Consider the following 17,339-nt stretch of genomic DNA (forward strand, 5'->3'; position numbering starts at 1 on the left):
TATATTAATGAAAAGTAGAAGAAATTTTAGAAGAGGATATTAAATAAATAATTAAAAAAAAGTCTTAAGGGCAGATAAGACTCCACCTATATATTAAATGAGTGTAATGCAAAATTTCAACAGTCAGACTAAATTAAAATATTGACCTCTAAGAATGATATGAAGGGGGAAATATTGTGCATACTTTCTGATAAAATTTTAAAAACCTATGCCACCAGTAATGAAGCGGGAAATCTGCTGGGAGAAACTTTGTTATAATTGTAGAACAATGCTGGCATGCCATATTTTTTTTCTTTAAACATTTTATTTGAATGCCATACAGGGAAGGATAAATAGTCTTTAATTTAACCAAAGTATCAACTTTTTTTTTGTATACAAATTTTTTAATTGATATTTTCAGTTGTTTTCCAAAAAAGATAGTAACCATTTATATTTCCACCACATCCATGGCATCAATAGACATTATCATTTATTTTCTATTTTTATAGGCACGTAAGAGCTATTCAGAACTGTCATAAGACTTTTTAAAATAGTGATGCTGAATACTTATTAAAATACATGTACTGTGTTCTTATATTTTACTAGCTTTAGAAAGCACTCAGGAAACAATCTGAGTTCATTAATTTGGCAAAAGTACTGTCTACTTCAATGGACAGCCTGTATTTTTCAAATGATGAAGCATTTTTTTTTTCAGATCTGCGATCTCCATTTTTTTTAATATAGAAAAATGTGACTTTATAGGTTAATTTAAAATCAAACTTGCATGTTCTTGAAAATATTGAGGGTTTTTTTTCCCTCTTTAATGAAAATAGAGAAATGGGGAGTGAAAAGAATTCTAGTTTTTCGAAAACAAGGGAAACATCAATATATTAGATTTTTCTTGAAAGACTATTTACCTGCTAGGAAATGAATGCTGCCCAACTATATCTCCATTTTGAAGGTGATAATCATTGAAGAAATCTGGACTTATAGCTCCTTCAGAGGCAATTAATCCATCTAGAAAGAAGGAAAATTGGTAACTAGTGAAACATACTGGTAGGGAATAAAAAGGAAACTATTCTATCAAGCAACACAATAGAAAATTATATATTTAATCTGGAAAGAGAAATGTTAGCAGGACATGCTACTCTCTCTGGTAATATAGAAGACCATACATAAGTATTCACAATGATGAAACAAAAGAACTGAACATTTATTGAACAGCTACTATGTGGTGGTAATACACTAACACATAGACAAGACAATCCCTGCCTTCAAGGGATGTATAGCCTTGTGTAAAACAAAAAAAGGGGTGAGGTGAGGTAATGTGGGATAGTCAGGATGGTCCAGGCTAAGGAAACAGAATGAGTAAGTTAACATTAAACAGCATGGTGTCAGTAAAGAGCAACATTTTATACCCAGACAGCTTCATTTGTGTAGTATAATTAAGAAATTAGAGATTTCAAGTAAGTAAATTTCTAAATAAGCAATGCCTGACACTTTCAGTGCCAACCTTAAAAAACACACACAAACTTGGGTTAGAAATATTTGTAAATATATTTTACATTCTCTGTGTTTTTAGAAAATACATTGAACTTATTTTATATTACTTCTTGATAATTCAATCTTTAATACCCATTACTGTATAATTGTGCCCCAGGCTATTAGCTACATTTGACTGCCTATGCTAATTGGCTCTACACCACTATGCTTTCCAGTTCTTTTTCTTTGTTTATAGAGTGCTCCTTTTCCATTATCTAAGTCTTTATTATTAATTCCTGCTGATTTTAGAATGATACTACTTTCTTATTTATTCTAAGAAACCAGATAGCCTATTATTGATAGAATTATGAATAAGTTATGAATAAGGAAAGAATTCTAGGGAAAAAGCTCTAAGTGATGGCTTCAGGGCTAACCTATGCATTGCAAGAAATGTATTTCAGTCTATGGCTTTTGTAGTAATTATTTAGAAAGATCTCAGGCCTAAGTTTCCTTTTCTGAAAAGTGTTCTGGGTTGTTAAGTGATCTATAGATAAATGTTGGCTAGGTCATACTCACAACATTATTTATAAAGTTGGCACAAGGTAAGCAGATTACTTAGTCACCAGATAACCATTTTAGACCTACTGTTTGCATAATAATACTTTGCTAGGTTCTGTGGGAAATACAAAAAGTTGTTACATATAATTTCTGTTTTCAAGAATTTTAGATTAAGTGAAATATAAGACAAACACTTAGGATGCAATTAAATAATACACTTCATTAATAAACGTTCTACAACAGGAATGAATGCATGCACTGAATGAGTGTTGGAGGCAGAGGAAGGTATAAAGTGATACTGTGTTTTGTAGGGGTTAGAAAAATCTAACTGGGGAGGAATGAGGCAGAGGTGTAACTGATTTGAGTCTTGAAAGATAGGCAGCAATTAAATGACAAAATCTATTTGAGGAGTACAGTTATTACAAATCAAGTGAATGGTAATGTTAAGTAATAAGTGTTGGTAAGTGAGTAAGTAGGTGATTTGTCTTTCCATATGACTCCTGTACCACTTATTTGTTACACGTCATCTACTAAAGATTTGCATTATTATATAATTGTTGAGTTGCTAACGAATGTCTTTGTTACTTTAGTGAATTTTAAATATTTAAGAGGCAAAAGTATTTAATAGTTAGTCCATTATCCATGTCCTTGAAAAGTTAATAAATCAAAAGACCAGTTAAATCCAAAAAAGTTACAAAAAATGAAATTATGGAAAAAACCAAGACCCAATAGATTGAGAGCTAAGCACTTAGAATATATTTTACATATATTAGGAGTTTGGCTAAAATTAACAAGGTTAAGACCACAGAAATTAATTAAGTTCCTCTGTTAAATGAAAACCAAATAATTGAAAATCAAGGTTTAAGAAATATGCCAATATCAGAGGCACACAACTAAGTAGAATGCCAAAATAAAATATTTATCACACTCTGAAAGTGAATACAAAGATATTCAGCATGCCAGTAGAACAAAGATTCTAACACTCAGAAAATAAATATAACCAAATAAAAAGATACCTGAATTATATTTTAAAAGTTTATACATGAAACATGACCTAATGAAGTAAGGCAGATTAAGAAGAAATTAAACGAAAAATTGTCAATTTTTCAAGACCTTCATTTTGATCTGGAGCTCCCACTGTCTTCAAAGGGAATACAAGGAACTACAAACTAGGAGCTCATTAAATAGATATCAAATTAAAAATGTCTGACTTTAAAGATTCAGTCAGCAATTTTATAAATCTAGAATACAATTAGAATAATATAATAAATCGGACATTATGTAAGTAGGACATTTATACTTCTGAAATTTTTAATAATTGGAGAGCACAGCCATTCATTCAGTAAGCTATGGCCTCTACTGTGTCCTTTAAAATGTCTTGACAAAATTTAGGCAGCTCTGCTATATGGGCAATCCTTCTTTACTAGAATGAAGAATAAAAATTAAATTATACATTAACCAAAATCCTCAACTCAAACACCTCAACTTCTTTGGAATTATCTGTTTTTTAGCATTCTGCATCCAAAATTAATTCTTTTATAGAAGTAATAAAAAGGAATTGTGTATTCTTGACAATCAAGTCCAGATAAATCTAAGAGTGTCCTAAAGCTCCTACTCTAACCTTGATTCAAAGATAGCAACAAGGAACCAAAAAATTTATGGAACATTTAAACTACCAGAGAACAAACAGAAGACAGAGATGATATATACCAGAGCACTTTTTAAACTGTGGAGCATTATAAACATTTAGGTTATTAAATTATATGAAACCTTTTAAACCACAGTTATACAATACACCTTTTTGAGGTGCTCCCAGTAATGAAGATAAATATGGCTATAAGTAAAATGGGGTATGTTCTGAAACAAGGATGAAATCAAAGCAAATTTATTGTTAGCACAGGTAATTTATCAACCTTCTGATTTTTGCAAGTCAGTTGCCAAAAACTGGTTTATAGATATCATGAATAAATGTAAAAAATAAAAGAATTCAGTATCTTCTTATGTATTGTTACTGAAATAAACTTTATTTTTTAAAGTCAAATGAAAACATAATATTGGGCTCTTTAGTGAACTAGCCAAAAGTAAGGTTGTGACTGTATGGGAGAAAAAGGATATTAATAATGAAGAAAATGAGAAAAACAAATTACTAAAATATAAAAATTATAATTCATTGGGTTATAGCTAGTAAGAGATATCACAGAAACATATAAGTAAATGAAAACTATGATTTTAAAATAATTGAGACAGAAACAAAGCATTGTAAGCTTTATATTCCAGAAATATATTCACATATTAAATGCTAAGAATAAGACTCAGCAAGTTGGTGAACAAACAACAAAAAAGTAAAAAGTCATTTAATTATATAATTATACTTCCTTTATGGATAACGTGCTTAAAGCAAATAGGATCATTTTTATGATGGAAGAGTAAATTACTCAGTGACTACAATCACAATAACTTTAGACTCTAAGGAAAAAGGATGCTAGCTTCCTATTTTCAGATGACAATACTAAGATCCTTTTTAAAAATAAAAGCAAGAGGGAAACATACATTCTGACATATTTAACAGTTTGAAAATATAGAGGGCAATATTAATAACTAGGAAGCAGCAAATGCTATTTCCCTTTTTTACTCTTTTATTTTTTTATTTTATTTTTTATTTTTTAAGATTTTATTTATTTATTCATGAGAGACACACACACATACACACACACACAGAGAAAGAGACAGAGAGAGAGAGAGAGAGCAAGAAAGAAGCAAAGACACAGGCAGAAGGAGAAGCAGGCTCCATGCAGGGGGCGTGACGTGGGACTCGATCCTTGGTCTTCAGGATCATGTCCTGGGCTGAAGGCGGTGCTAAACCGCTGAGCCACCCAGGCTGCTCTATTTTTTATTTTAAATTCAATGAACATATAATGCATTATTTGTTTCAGAGGTAGAGGTCAGTGATTCATTAGTCTTATATAACACCCAGTGCTCATTACATCACGTGTTCTCCTTAATGTCCATCACTCAGTTACCACATCCCCCCACCTTTTCCCCTCTAGTGACTCTCAGTTTGTTTCCTATGATTCAGAGTCTCTTATGGTTTGTCTCCCTCTCTGATTTTGTCTTATTTTATTTTAAAGTAAAAGATAAGACCCAGGGAATCACAGACCCTTTAGCTTAACCTCTATGGCTGAAAAGCTACTAAGGTTGTTTTTATCAGAAGCAGCCTAAAGGGGAACCAGGGACTTAAATAAGATGGCTCAAGTGTTCAAACGTATCTGCAGTTTTACAAATCTATCTGGTATTTCTGAAGACACAACTGCACACAATGAAAGACATATTATCTGATTTCCATGACACATATTAAGAGATCCCACAATACCACAAGGTGAACAATTCATGCAAAACAAACTAGGTAAAATAATTAATCAACTAAAATTATACAGATGTCTTGATATGAGGCCTTTATCTTTATTAAACTCATAGCAGCAATGTAACCTCCACTGTCAAATGTCTACTGTAACATCAGTCTACAGGGACTAAACAAAACAACTATGAGGATACCTAATATTCCACTTCCCAAATACTTAAAATTATTTATTTATTTGTTCATCAGCTGTGGCTGCTTCTAAATTTTGATATATAATATATATATATAATTCCAATATCTCAAAAAAGCATAAGTTGTACATTTTAATTATAAAATATCTCAGAAAAATGTTTATGATTTTCATTTTAAGAGGTTAATTTAAGTGGATTAATTTTGGGAATGTGGTATCATTTTTTAGAAATTTATTCTGAAGTTCTAATCATATTAAAACAACAAAGTTGAACACTGAGGTGGTTAAAAGTTTTATTCAGTTTTGGAAACTAGTGATTGATTCACACTGAAAAGTAGCTATCAATCTTCAAAGCAAGAAACCTGATTCCACAGAATTCTGATTCCGGTTAACAAAAAAAATCGTACCATATATATTTTACATTACTTTACTTCATGAATATCTGAATATGTAAGGAACAGCTGCTTGCCATTACTGAACTAAGACATTCTGGTTGGCTGAAATTAATGATCTACTCCATCTGGTTTGAAATACAAGGCAGTATTTCATAACTACCGTAAAGTTCAGTTAGGAAGAAATCCATTTAATTTTTAAAGTATCAATTTTCCAAGATTCTAGTATCTATACCAAAAATGAAAATAATACAGTTTATGGGCAATGTGCACAAAACAAAATTATAAAAACAAAGTGTGAATGAATACATAGTAGGGGGAAAAAGTAAGCCATTAATTCAGACATAATATCTTAATACTTTTTATATCCAACTTGCTACAAACCTTAATTAGAAATTCTTTTCTTTCTCTCCTCACCTAAATGAGTTCAATGAAGTAATATTAATATTGGCAACAGTACAACACTTTAAAAGCCAGAATATGCAGAAACTTACCAATCTTTGTGCCAAACTCATCCTTGGAAAAAGGAAGTATGGCAAAATCAACAAAGTTATAATATATGTATGATTAATGTAAAAATTAAATTTTACACTGAAAACACTAGCAGAGTTGGAAGGAAAAAACTATTGTTGTAAAGTGTCTAAATCTTCCCAACCAAGTACAGTTTACTGGTTCAAAATTAGAGCAAAACCATGGCAAAATGAAATACATTGGAAAACAAAAGTTATTTATACATTTATATAAATCTAGAATGATGAAAAATGAGTATTATATTTTCAAAGAGAAGTCTAGAAACCTTGAGGATTTTTTTTTAAGTTACACATTCTAGAAAGTAATAAACTAAGAGTAATTAATTTTCCTGGGTACAACCTTTTTTATGGAGATCACATCAAAGACTAACTTGGAAAAAAATGGTGAGTTAATAGGTTTGCATGGTGTGTATGGATAGTACTTCTGAAATCATTTGCAGAAGTCCATTTATATACTACAAGAAAGTAGTATATAAATATATATATTATAAATATAATAAATAAATAAATAAATATAGGAATATAAATTCCAAAGCTTGGGAATGAGCAAGGTTGGTCATCCCAAATCTCTATAGCACACAAACTGTTTAATTTTGCTTTGGTTATCATCTTACCTGAGTTATAGAAAAGGTCAGGTCTTTCAAGAATATCTCCTTCATGGATGTATGGCTCAATTCGATCATCACCATACAAGAACTGCTCGCTCTCATCCATCTGACGGCTCTCTACCATCTCTAGCCACTGAGAGTTATGCCAGCGAAATTTTTCACTCTGAATTTTCTTAGCCCATTCTTCATCATATTCCTATTGAAAACAAATAGTTAAGTATTATTATGTAAGCTTATAAAGGAACTCCTTTGGACCTCAGATAATAGTACTAATTTGGAGGTTCTTTGGGTCAGTGGGAGCATTAAAAATATCTGTTCAGAATTATTTTACATAATAATCAATACAGCCAATTAAATACATATATTAAAGACACCTGTTTGAATTACTAATTAATTGATAATGGGAAAGACTGGAAAAGTCTGAACTTCATAAGAATTTCTATTACTAGAATTTAGGTAAGCAATCAGACTTCAGCTCTCAAATTTGTGGCTATAATTGTTTGTGACACTAATGATAGGTGGTTAAGCATTAATATGACATCTTTCACTACATCTTTTTTTAAGATTAACACTTTTCATTTTTTAAAAAAAGATTTTATTTTTTATTTATTCATGAGAGACACAGAGCGAGAGAGAGAGGCAGAGACACAGGCAGAGGGAGAAGCAGGCCCCATGCAGGGAGCCTGATGTGGGACTCTATCCCAGGTCTCCAGGATCACGCCCTGGGCTGCAGGCGGCGCTAAACCGCTGCACCACCGGGGCTGCCCAACACTTTTCAATAGGGAAAAAAGGTATGTCTCCTAAGTACTGAAATAGTTTACCATGGAAAACAAATAGAATTTAATTTTACATTAAATTAGATTAATTCTATTTGTTATTAATATTATTAAATAGAACAATTCTATTTGTTTAGAATTTAATTTCATATTAAAATCTAAAAGAACAAAATAACATTATCTTATTTAGTCATAATTACTTCTTTAAATATCTATTTCTTCCTCTAATCATGAACTCCTGAGGAGCAAGACTGACTTCTTGGCTGCTTATCTATAATATCTGTTCACAGAGAATGCCCTTGGTGAACATTTCTGAAGGACTTATCAGCAAATTACTCTTAGCTACAGCTGAACCTATCTAGCTCTCAACTTCTGCCACAAATTGTGGTTACTTCTGACTGATGTACTCACTTAACAATTAATGGACGTACCACTGATAACAGATTAAAAAAAGATTCAAGATCTTTCTTGTCATTCTAACTCTAGGGTCTTAGTTTTTTTTTTTTTTGTTTTTGTTTTTGTTTTTTTTAGGGTCTTAGTTTTAAATTCCCATTATATCTTTAATATTTTTGTTTATAGTTATCTAAAAAGGAGTTGGCAAGGTGCCAGCCAATAGTACTGTCTTCCAATAGTCAAGAGGATCATGATAATTAACAGGTGGACAGAATATACATTTTAGTTAAATACTGATCAATTTTCATCCAAAGCTGAGGCTCAAAGTAAAAATTGTCATCACAGGAGGAATTTCTGGGATGTAAGAATAAATCTAAAATTTTATAAGAATGTAACTATTATTATTTTGTTAAAATTTTACCCATTAAATTTTAAAAGTTTTACATCATCAATAAATCTCTCAACAGCAGCAGCTGTCAGATTGTGTGTTCTATACTGGACATCTTTGAAATAATAGATGTCCCTTCTTGACTGAGGAGGTAAGTAGAAAGTATTTTGGCGATGATACTGCTAATGGCAGTTTTGCAACCAAATTAAGTTTTCTTTTTTCAAATAGTTAAATTTTAACATTCTGATTAGTTCTATGATTTAAAATTTAATTGCATAAAAGATCGGTTACAAACATTGCATTTTACTTTAAAAATAACAAACATTTACTAATCCAACTATTAAAATTTCAATAGTTAAATCACTGAAGTAGTTTTTAAAGAGATTTATTTATTTTAGAAAGAGAGAGAGTACACACCAGTGAGAGTGGAGGGAGAGAATTTTCAAGCAGACTACCCCACCCCGACACCGCCAGGCACTCTGAGCCCAAGGCCCTCGAGATGAGGACCAATGAGATCCCTCGAGATGAGGACCAATGAGATCACTACCCCTAGCTGGAATCAAGAGTTGGATGCTTAACCAACTGACCCACTCAGGTGCCCCGAAGGAGGGTTTTTTTTTTTTCCATTCCATTTACATCTACAATTTTAATCTATATTTGAAATTGACAATTTAGATATAAATAAATGCTAAATCTAAATGCCATCTTATTGGTATGCTTACAGTGAGTAGATATGACCATAATTTATTAAATCATTCATTTATTGACTATATATGTTGTTTTGATAAAATGAGATAATACATATAAAGCATTTAGAAAATCTATATTGAAAACACTTAATGTTAGCCATTACTATTAATTAACTGAAGTGACAGCTCTCTGAATTAATACTATAATTATTGTCATTTTATAAATGAGAAAACGAGGCCCAGAACACTGAACTAACTTAAGTATACACAGCTAGTTGTGGCTATTATAGCATTGTAAACCTTGGGCTAGCAATGTGGAAAAGGCAATTAAACAGAGGATAAATGAGTATTGTCAGAGTCACTATAGAATGGATTCTTTAGTAATGAGAATATAATAAATGAACTCCAGGGTCAACTTTTAGCTCTAAGGGTCTACAAATGTGTTGAATTGTTGACAGAGCAGTGATATGAGAGAAAGTAGCTTCTGGTATGGTAAGTTTATTTTATAACACATGGTATTCTCAATCATGTTCTCTCTAACCTGGCCACACATGGGAGGGTATAGGGAAAGAGGAGTTAAAAAAATAGTAGCAGAGATGTTGTTACAAGTAGTTTCACTGACTACAGATTTTAGTGGTTCACTTTGGGTTTCCCAAACTAGATGTAATACTAAGTGATGCTAATAATGCAATATGAGCACTGTGATTAGCTTTAAAATAATTTAGCCCAAATGCTAAATATAATTTTGAACCTCTTCAAAATTCATGATTTTGCAGGTATACTTTTTGGTTCCATATATGGCACAGTATGTGTGTTAGCTGCAAAGCTGGCTGCACAAATATATTACTGTTATATTAGAAGTGGCTAGATAATTTAAGAATGGTCATATACACTTATAGAAGAAATGGATGAACTTATACATTAAGATAAAAAAATTAATGCATAAACAAGAAGTAAATTGGTATTTGGGGCAAGAAATTCTCCATAATAATTGGCTTTTTTCCTAAAAGATAAAGTTAGTTACAGGTCACCAAAACTCCCAGAATGTGCCTCATATTACCAGAAATCCTATTAAATCTACATTAAATGCTAGAACTAATTTGATAGGTATTTGTTTCTTTTGTGAATACTAGCTTATTTCACTTGGAAAGAGGTATGAAATGAACTTTTTAATTTTGACATAAAAATTTTAAATCTGATTATCTGAATGAAGAAGTATTCAAGAAAGGCGATAGACATATGACTTGATTATTATAATTTAGGTTCAAGTGTATGGATTCCTAGGGTAAAGACAAGAGATAAACCCCAGTCAAGTGTTCAAAACATACAAAATATTGGGTTTGCTACTTCACTGACAGTAAACCTTGCTGCTTACTAATATCTGTGAAATGTTACAGAAATAGGTATAATATTAAAAGTAAATCGGGGTGCCTGGGTGGCTCAGTAGTTAAGCATCCGACTTCTTCCTTTCAGCTCAGGTTATAGTCTCAGAGTTGTGAGACCAAGTCCCCATGATTGGCTAGTGCTCTGTGTGCAGAGTCTGCTTGGAATTCTCTCTCTTTCCCTTTCTCTACCTCTCTGCACCCTCCCCGCTTGTACAGGGGTACACTGATATGCTCTTAAATAAATAAAATCTTAAAAGTATTTAAGCACTGGGTGTTATTCTATATGTTGGCAAACTGAACACCAATAAAAAATAAATTTATGATTAAAAAAAGTATTTAAAAAGTAAATCCTTAAATTACATAGCCATAAAATGTATTTAGCTGAGTAGGTAATGCTCTGCACAAGGAAAAAAAAAATCATGCTTGTTCTAGGCATTACTATCCTCATGCTTCTCATAAGTTTTCACTATTCTAATAATAAAAGTAATGTAGAAATGTGTAACGAAGTTGCTATTTTCCTCACAGATGCCCTTCAAACTTAAGCCTTCTTATCACCCTTCAAGCTTACAGCAATGTTATTAATGAGCCTAAACACACAAGGCTTAGTTTTTAAAAAGAGACTCTCTATCCACAGACTATCTATCCATTTGACAGAAGCCCAAACACACAAACCAAAAATATCCGTGAGCATCCATCGCTAACTTTTGACACTAAAGCTTGTTTTGTGAGTGTCTTAGGGAAGCTGATTTCCAAAGCAGTGAGTTAACACAGACCTAGAACTAAATGTAATTAGACTACCTTTATGCAACCTGAATTCCTTTAAGGTTTTTACCACATTTTTAAAATCAGTTTATAACCAAGTAAACTTATAGAACCAAGGCAAATCTTAACATTGTAAGTCCAAAAATAATAGTAACAATGATGGCAGACTGTAATGTCATTTTACTAAAAACAATTTTATTCTAATTTTTAAGTTTTTGTACTATAAAACGATAGGTTTTTCTATGACTAACATAATGATTAATGTGTGCAATACTGTTTACAGGATAACAATGAAAGCACTATGACTGCTTAGCTCTTCAAAAAACAACAGTTTGTTCCTCAGAAAATAGTAGACAAAATATGTTATTCTATATCAAACTGTGGGATCATTTAGGATATAAAAAATTATGTTTTGCAGATGATATAAAGATTACAGATTCCTACTATAATGAATCTACTACAATGACAAGAGGAGTTTTCATGAGAGGTAATCTTATGAAGTATGATTTAATAAGTATGTGTGGTTTTTTGTTATAAATCATAGCAAAGAAAATGGCCAAAAACCTTGACCAACCAGTATCAAAGCCTTAAAGTTTCAAGCAGTTATATATAATGTGACTTTTTGAAAATATTTATAATCATAAAACTATTTCAGTATTGAAAGCTGAAAATTATAGAAAAAAATATCCATACCTTTACCTAGCTAGAATAATAAGTATTGTATATATCCTATTAGTTTGCAATGACTTTCTTAATTCTAATAGCAAATGCTAACTTTAGAAAATATTTTAAAATACATATTTTTAAAATTTAGAAGCTAAGTATGAAACATTTTTAATATATTGTACTTGTGCCATAAAAGTTTGCTCTAAGTTGTGATAATACAGCTTTAAGTATATGAATGTTTCCCAAATACAGCATTTTGGAATGAAGCATGTTATGAGGAATACAATACTGGTTTAAATAACTGGCTTCTCCTTTTCCTTAATAGTAAACATTAGCGAAAATCAAATGAGATAGTACTGGTTCACTAAGCAATGCTGGCTTTTGATCTTTATGTTTTTGAAAATCAAATATTTTAGCTTATGGCTGTTGAGAGTCTATTCAGTGTTAAACTGAAAGGCTAGGATAGTAGTCCTAAGAGTTTTAGATTTTGGGAAAATTTCAAAGACAAATTTTGGGAAATGATGTTAAACTGAATCAACTGCCACCTACTATTTACTGTCTTAGAAAAGAAAGACTATTTTAATACTAAAAATGTTGAGAGATAATCTCAAAATGAAGATCTATTCTCCCAATATAAAACATGTTAATAATTTTAACATCTGCAACTCTTCCCCAGCCCTGGTCTCTCCCTATGTGTGCTCCTTTCCGTTGACCTTCTCCCACTTTTTTCTTTTTTTCCTTTCTCTTCCATTTTAGTGAAGACCACTAAAAGCTTTATCATGCTCCAACGGATCAGCACTCCAGAAGACATAGCTTCAACAATCTCCTGTATTTATCCTCAATGAGCATAGTTTATTAGCCATGGCAGAGGCAGTTCTGTTGTATCTCAGAGTCTGAATTTATAGGTATTAATGATATTATGGTAAGGTATAATTCAAAGAACCTTAAATTTGGAGTTAGGAGGCTTGGGTTCTGTGTCTAGCTCTGATATTAATAGAAGTAAGCAACCTTCTACAGGTATTTTAATATCTTTTGGTCTCAGATTCTTCCTTTCTAAAATGAAACAAATCTAAGATTTACTGAAGTTCTAACATCCTATAAACAAAAATCTATGATTAATACCATTATTTCATAAAACTGTTGAAACAATTATCCTCCAAAATTGAAGAATATTGTCTGAGTTTATCTTAAAAAATTAAATAGCAACTCCAAAATGAATATCCAGTATCAAAAATTTACTAAACTCAACATATACCAGTTAAAATCTGTTCTCTCTAAAATCCCTCTCCCATAAATTTCTCCTTCTCTCTTAACACCCTCTCCCTCCATTGTCAGGAAATTCAGGGATGGTATAGCTCAATCACAGCCAAGATACATCATAAGAATTTATCAAGCCATTGTGGAAATACTCCAGGAATATAGTTGTTTTTTCTTCATTTTTGAGATGCTTCTTTTTACAAAAAGGGTACCCTGATACCCTTGCTTTGAGACTCAAATTTGACTTGTATTTAAAAGTACACATGCTTTTTTACTTTCTTCTCTTCTCAGCTCCTGACATGATCTTAGGCACTCAGTTTCCATAAAAACTAAAGTGTCATGAAAGACTTATGGTTTGATTTTAAATGGAATGTACCATCCTTTTTGAAGTCCAACATCATTTTGTTTACTACTTAACCACAGAAACATTGTGAAGCCTTAACCAGCCTATTATCAGAGCCTGTTCACTATCAGAAAAACTCTTTGTAACTGGCTTCCGTCACACCTTGTATCTGATTAACACACTATAGGATAACATAGAGCTACATAGATCTGCTTTGTGTTCTAACATAACTGATGGAAAACAGATTTTCCTTTCTCCTTTAATGTGACAGCCCCTAATTGAGAATGTAATATGGTTTATTTAATACACTTCTTCATACTAAATTAAAGCAGATCCAGAGTAATTTAGTTGCTCATTAAGGTTAAGGTAATAGCTGCTAAAAAGATGCCTTTTTATGTCTTAGAGAACATTTATTCTGATGATAGGTACAGGATAAGTAGATATAGATATGTACACATAATTAAACACACACACATAACGGAGTTGTTGACTTTTATGGGATAGTACTATTTCTCAACAGTACTATCCCAAGTTTTGTTCTGTAGTCATGACTATGACATTTTCTAACCAGATCTCAAATATAATCATCTCTTTAACCCCTGTTTAAAGTGCTGAGGAAGCTCATCTGTGCAGTATCATTTCAAATATCATGTCCAATAGGGCCACAAAGTTAGATAGAACTAAGTGAATTTATTTAAGAAATCATGATTTTTATCTTTCGTACTATGCTTGAGTTCTTTTGAATCCAACTATTGTCAATTAAAAAATAAGCAACATGCATAGAACTAGCAAGGAATACATATACATTCACATACATATGATCACATTCATATCATATATATATATATATATATTCTATATTTTAACAAGCTAGAAGAATATCCTAAATTTATGCCTTTCAGAGGTTTATATATCAAAAGGAATTCCAGAAGATGGCTAACCAAATTCATCTCACTAAACCCAATTTGATTGTATACAATTGAGAAAAATCTAACTTATAAGTCTGAGCAATGAAAATTGGTACAAAGACTATAAAACAAGCAAGAACCAACACCACCTGCTCTGGAAAGAACACCTAAGTAGTTTTCTGTCAACAACTCATTTGTCTCTGCTCTGTACCTGTGTCCAACCTGTAAGCCAATTAAAACTGACTGCCATCTATCCATTTTACCCAATCCCCACCCATTTCCTGCTTTTGAGAGCCTGTCCTGAAATAATCTGAGTTCTAATGTTAACCCTAATCTAATCTTATGAAAGTTTCTCTATAACTTCCCTTTCCAAGATGTTATAACACGTCTTTTTTTTTTTTTTCTTAATAAGACATCTTTTTAAAGTGCTTCCCCTTGCAGGCAATATTAATGCACTTCTGTAGGACATAGGCTTGCCTGGTAATTTTTGTGGGGACCATATCAGTTGATGTCTTATAGGTTATAGTGAACTTACTTTGGTTTATCTCTTTTCAAAATACCAGTCTTATTAAATATAATTTTGACTATCCAGGAATAAAGATAGCACCTTGTTTTCCAAGTTTAAAATATTAAACCTAGGTAGTAATTCCAAGTTACTAAAATATACACAATCTTCCCATGATCACAATTAGACTTAATTAAAAAAAAAAAAGCCACCATTCACAATCTCAGGGACACAAACCTGTGTTAGTATCAAATCACATGGGCCTGTGGCTGGTTAGAAAGATGACAGACATCACTCTTTTACCAGAGAACCTAGATACATCCCTCTTCCCATAAATACCTTATAGACACAATGTGCCATTAGTATATAACATCTATTGATAGGGCCATATAATAGTACTGTTCCTGGAAGGTAAGTTGATGTCTAGATGACAGTATCCTGGTGTTCTCTAGAGTTTATAATGTAAACTTTTGTATTCTAGGGACCTTGTGTTTTGTTATTCCCAGTGTCTTACTGTTTTGACAAAGTATATCTTTAATAAACATGTATTAAATGTTTTACAACTAAGAAAGGTCAGGGGAGGAATTTATTTACCAACTGGGGAAGAATTTATGAGGTTATCAAATACTTCATACAAAGTTGAAGAAGTACTGAGGATAAAAATCTAATTGGGTTTTTAGAAGCTCTCTATGATTAAAGGATTCTGTTCTTCCCTTCAGGATTCCCCAGGCTTGAAAAATAGATAATGATCAACTGCCATATATACATACATTATCTATCTATCTATCTATCTATCTATCTATCTATCTATCTATCTATCTATCATCTATCTTTCTATAGATATATATGTAGATATATATATCCCCTTAGAAGACTAAGAAGATAAGCTCCTCTCTCCTTGTCTCCCCACTTCTCTCTGCACCTACTTCAATCTCTGCCTCCAAAAGCTACATGGAAGGCCTAGTCAGACAGATGACAACTTGCTGATAAGCCCACAGAGAAATCACCAAACATAATCCTCCTAGGGTACAAAAAGTACCGCCACCACACATACTAAGGGCTTGGGCCCAAATACATTAAACAAATCACCACTAATGTATCATTTCCATAATTTTGGGGATAAATTCTTTACTGCAGAAGGCATATTTCCGTAAGGCTTGTATTGAATAAATATAGCATATAGAATAATAAGAAATTTTTATTCAAATTCATTTGCTTTCTTTAATTGCCTTAAACTACAAATATTCTCATTAGCTCTTTTTAAAAAATTTAAAAATTATTATAGTATATACTCATGCTGAGAATAGTAGGATATCAAAGTCCAAAGGTAAAAAGAATCTTAAGAGATCATCCACTCCCACTCTAGGAAGGTTTCTAACTATTTCAGAAAGTTGGTTATTTAGTTATTACTAATGCTAACTGGACAGAGGCTTCACATTCTCCCTTGACAGCTTATTTCTAGTGTTTCATCATCTTTGCTGCGTCTAATCAAAATTTCTCCTGTTTCGAATTAAGTCAATTTCCTCTTGTTTTACTCTTGAAAAAGATTTGGGACAAGCAAATAGCACCCTGAGTCATGATCAGTAATAGAGTCTGAGCTCAAAGAACCAGACTGGCAGCTATATCCCAAGTGAACCTGAGAGGCTGTCATTTTACTGATGCATTAAAAAGGCCCACTCCTCAAATTTCTTCCAAATAAGGAGGCCTAGCAAGGAGTATAACTCTGTTCTGAGGTTAGCTGATAAATTGAGTCCAAATTAAAATAAGTCACCACAGATTCAGAATATGGGTAATATGGGTAATTTTCTATACTAGAAAAGGCAGATTCCTGTTTACCACACTGTCCTAATTAAGGCCTTTCAGTTAATTACCCTACTTAGAATTGCCCTGATCTAGAGTTTTAAAATGCTAAATTCAGTCATTTTGCAGAAAAATATTAAGGTAAACTCTGAATAGTAATATGTCTGGCCAAAATAATACTCTAAATAACTTTCCATAGTTAAAATCCAAACAGTGAACAGATTATCTTCCAATACCATTTAAAACATTTAAATGAACAGAAAATAAAGTAATAATTAACTGTGCCAAGTAAAGAAAATGTTGGTCCAGATATGGAATCAACATATAAACTTCTTAACAAGATCTGAGTTTTGGTCTAGTTTGAACAAAA

General features: G+C 31.8%; 1 protein-coding gene across 6 annotated transcripts in view; it reads right to left on the reverse strand.

Annotated features, from left to right (window-relative positions):
* The window catches only part of KIFAP3 (kinesin associated protein 3), a 157,299-nt gene that overhangs the window by 28,443 nt on the left and 111,517 nt on the right, over nt 1-17,339 (reverse strand). For all 6 annotated transcript variants that reach the window (XR_012032990.1, XR_012032991.1, XM_072830539.1 and 3 more), the window contains 2 exons: nt 7,104-7,293; nt 897-996 (listed from right to left, as the gene is read on the reverse strand). Coding sequence is in view for 4 of the 6 variants with exons in the window: in XM_072830539.1 (XP_072686640.1) it covers nt 897-996; nt 7,104-7,293 (290 nt within the window). In the remaining 2 variants the exon portion in view is untranslated. The remainder of the gene's footprint in view (nt 1-896; nt 997-7,103; nt 7,294-17,339) is intronic.

The sequence above is a fragment of the Canis lupus genome, chromosome 6, assembly GCF_048164855.1.
Source record: "Canis lupus baileyi chromosome 6, mCanLup2.hap1, whole genome shotgun sequence".
Lineage (NCBI taxonomy): Eukaryota > Metazoa > Chordata > Mammalia > Carnivora > Canidae > Canis > Canis lupus.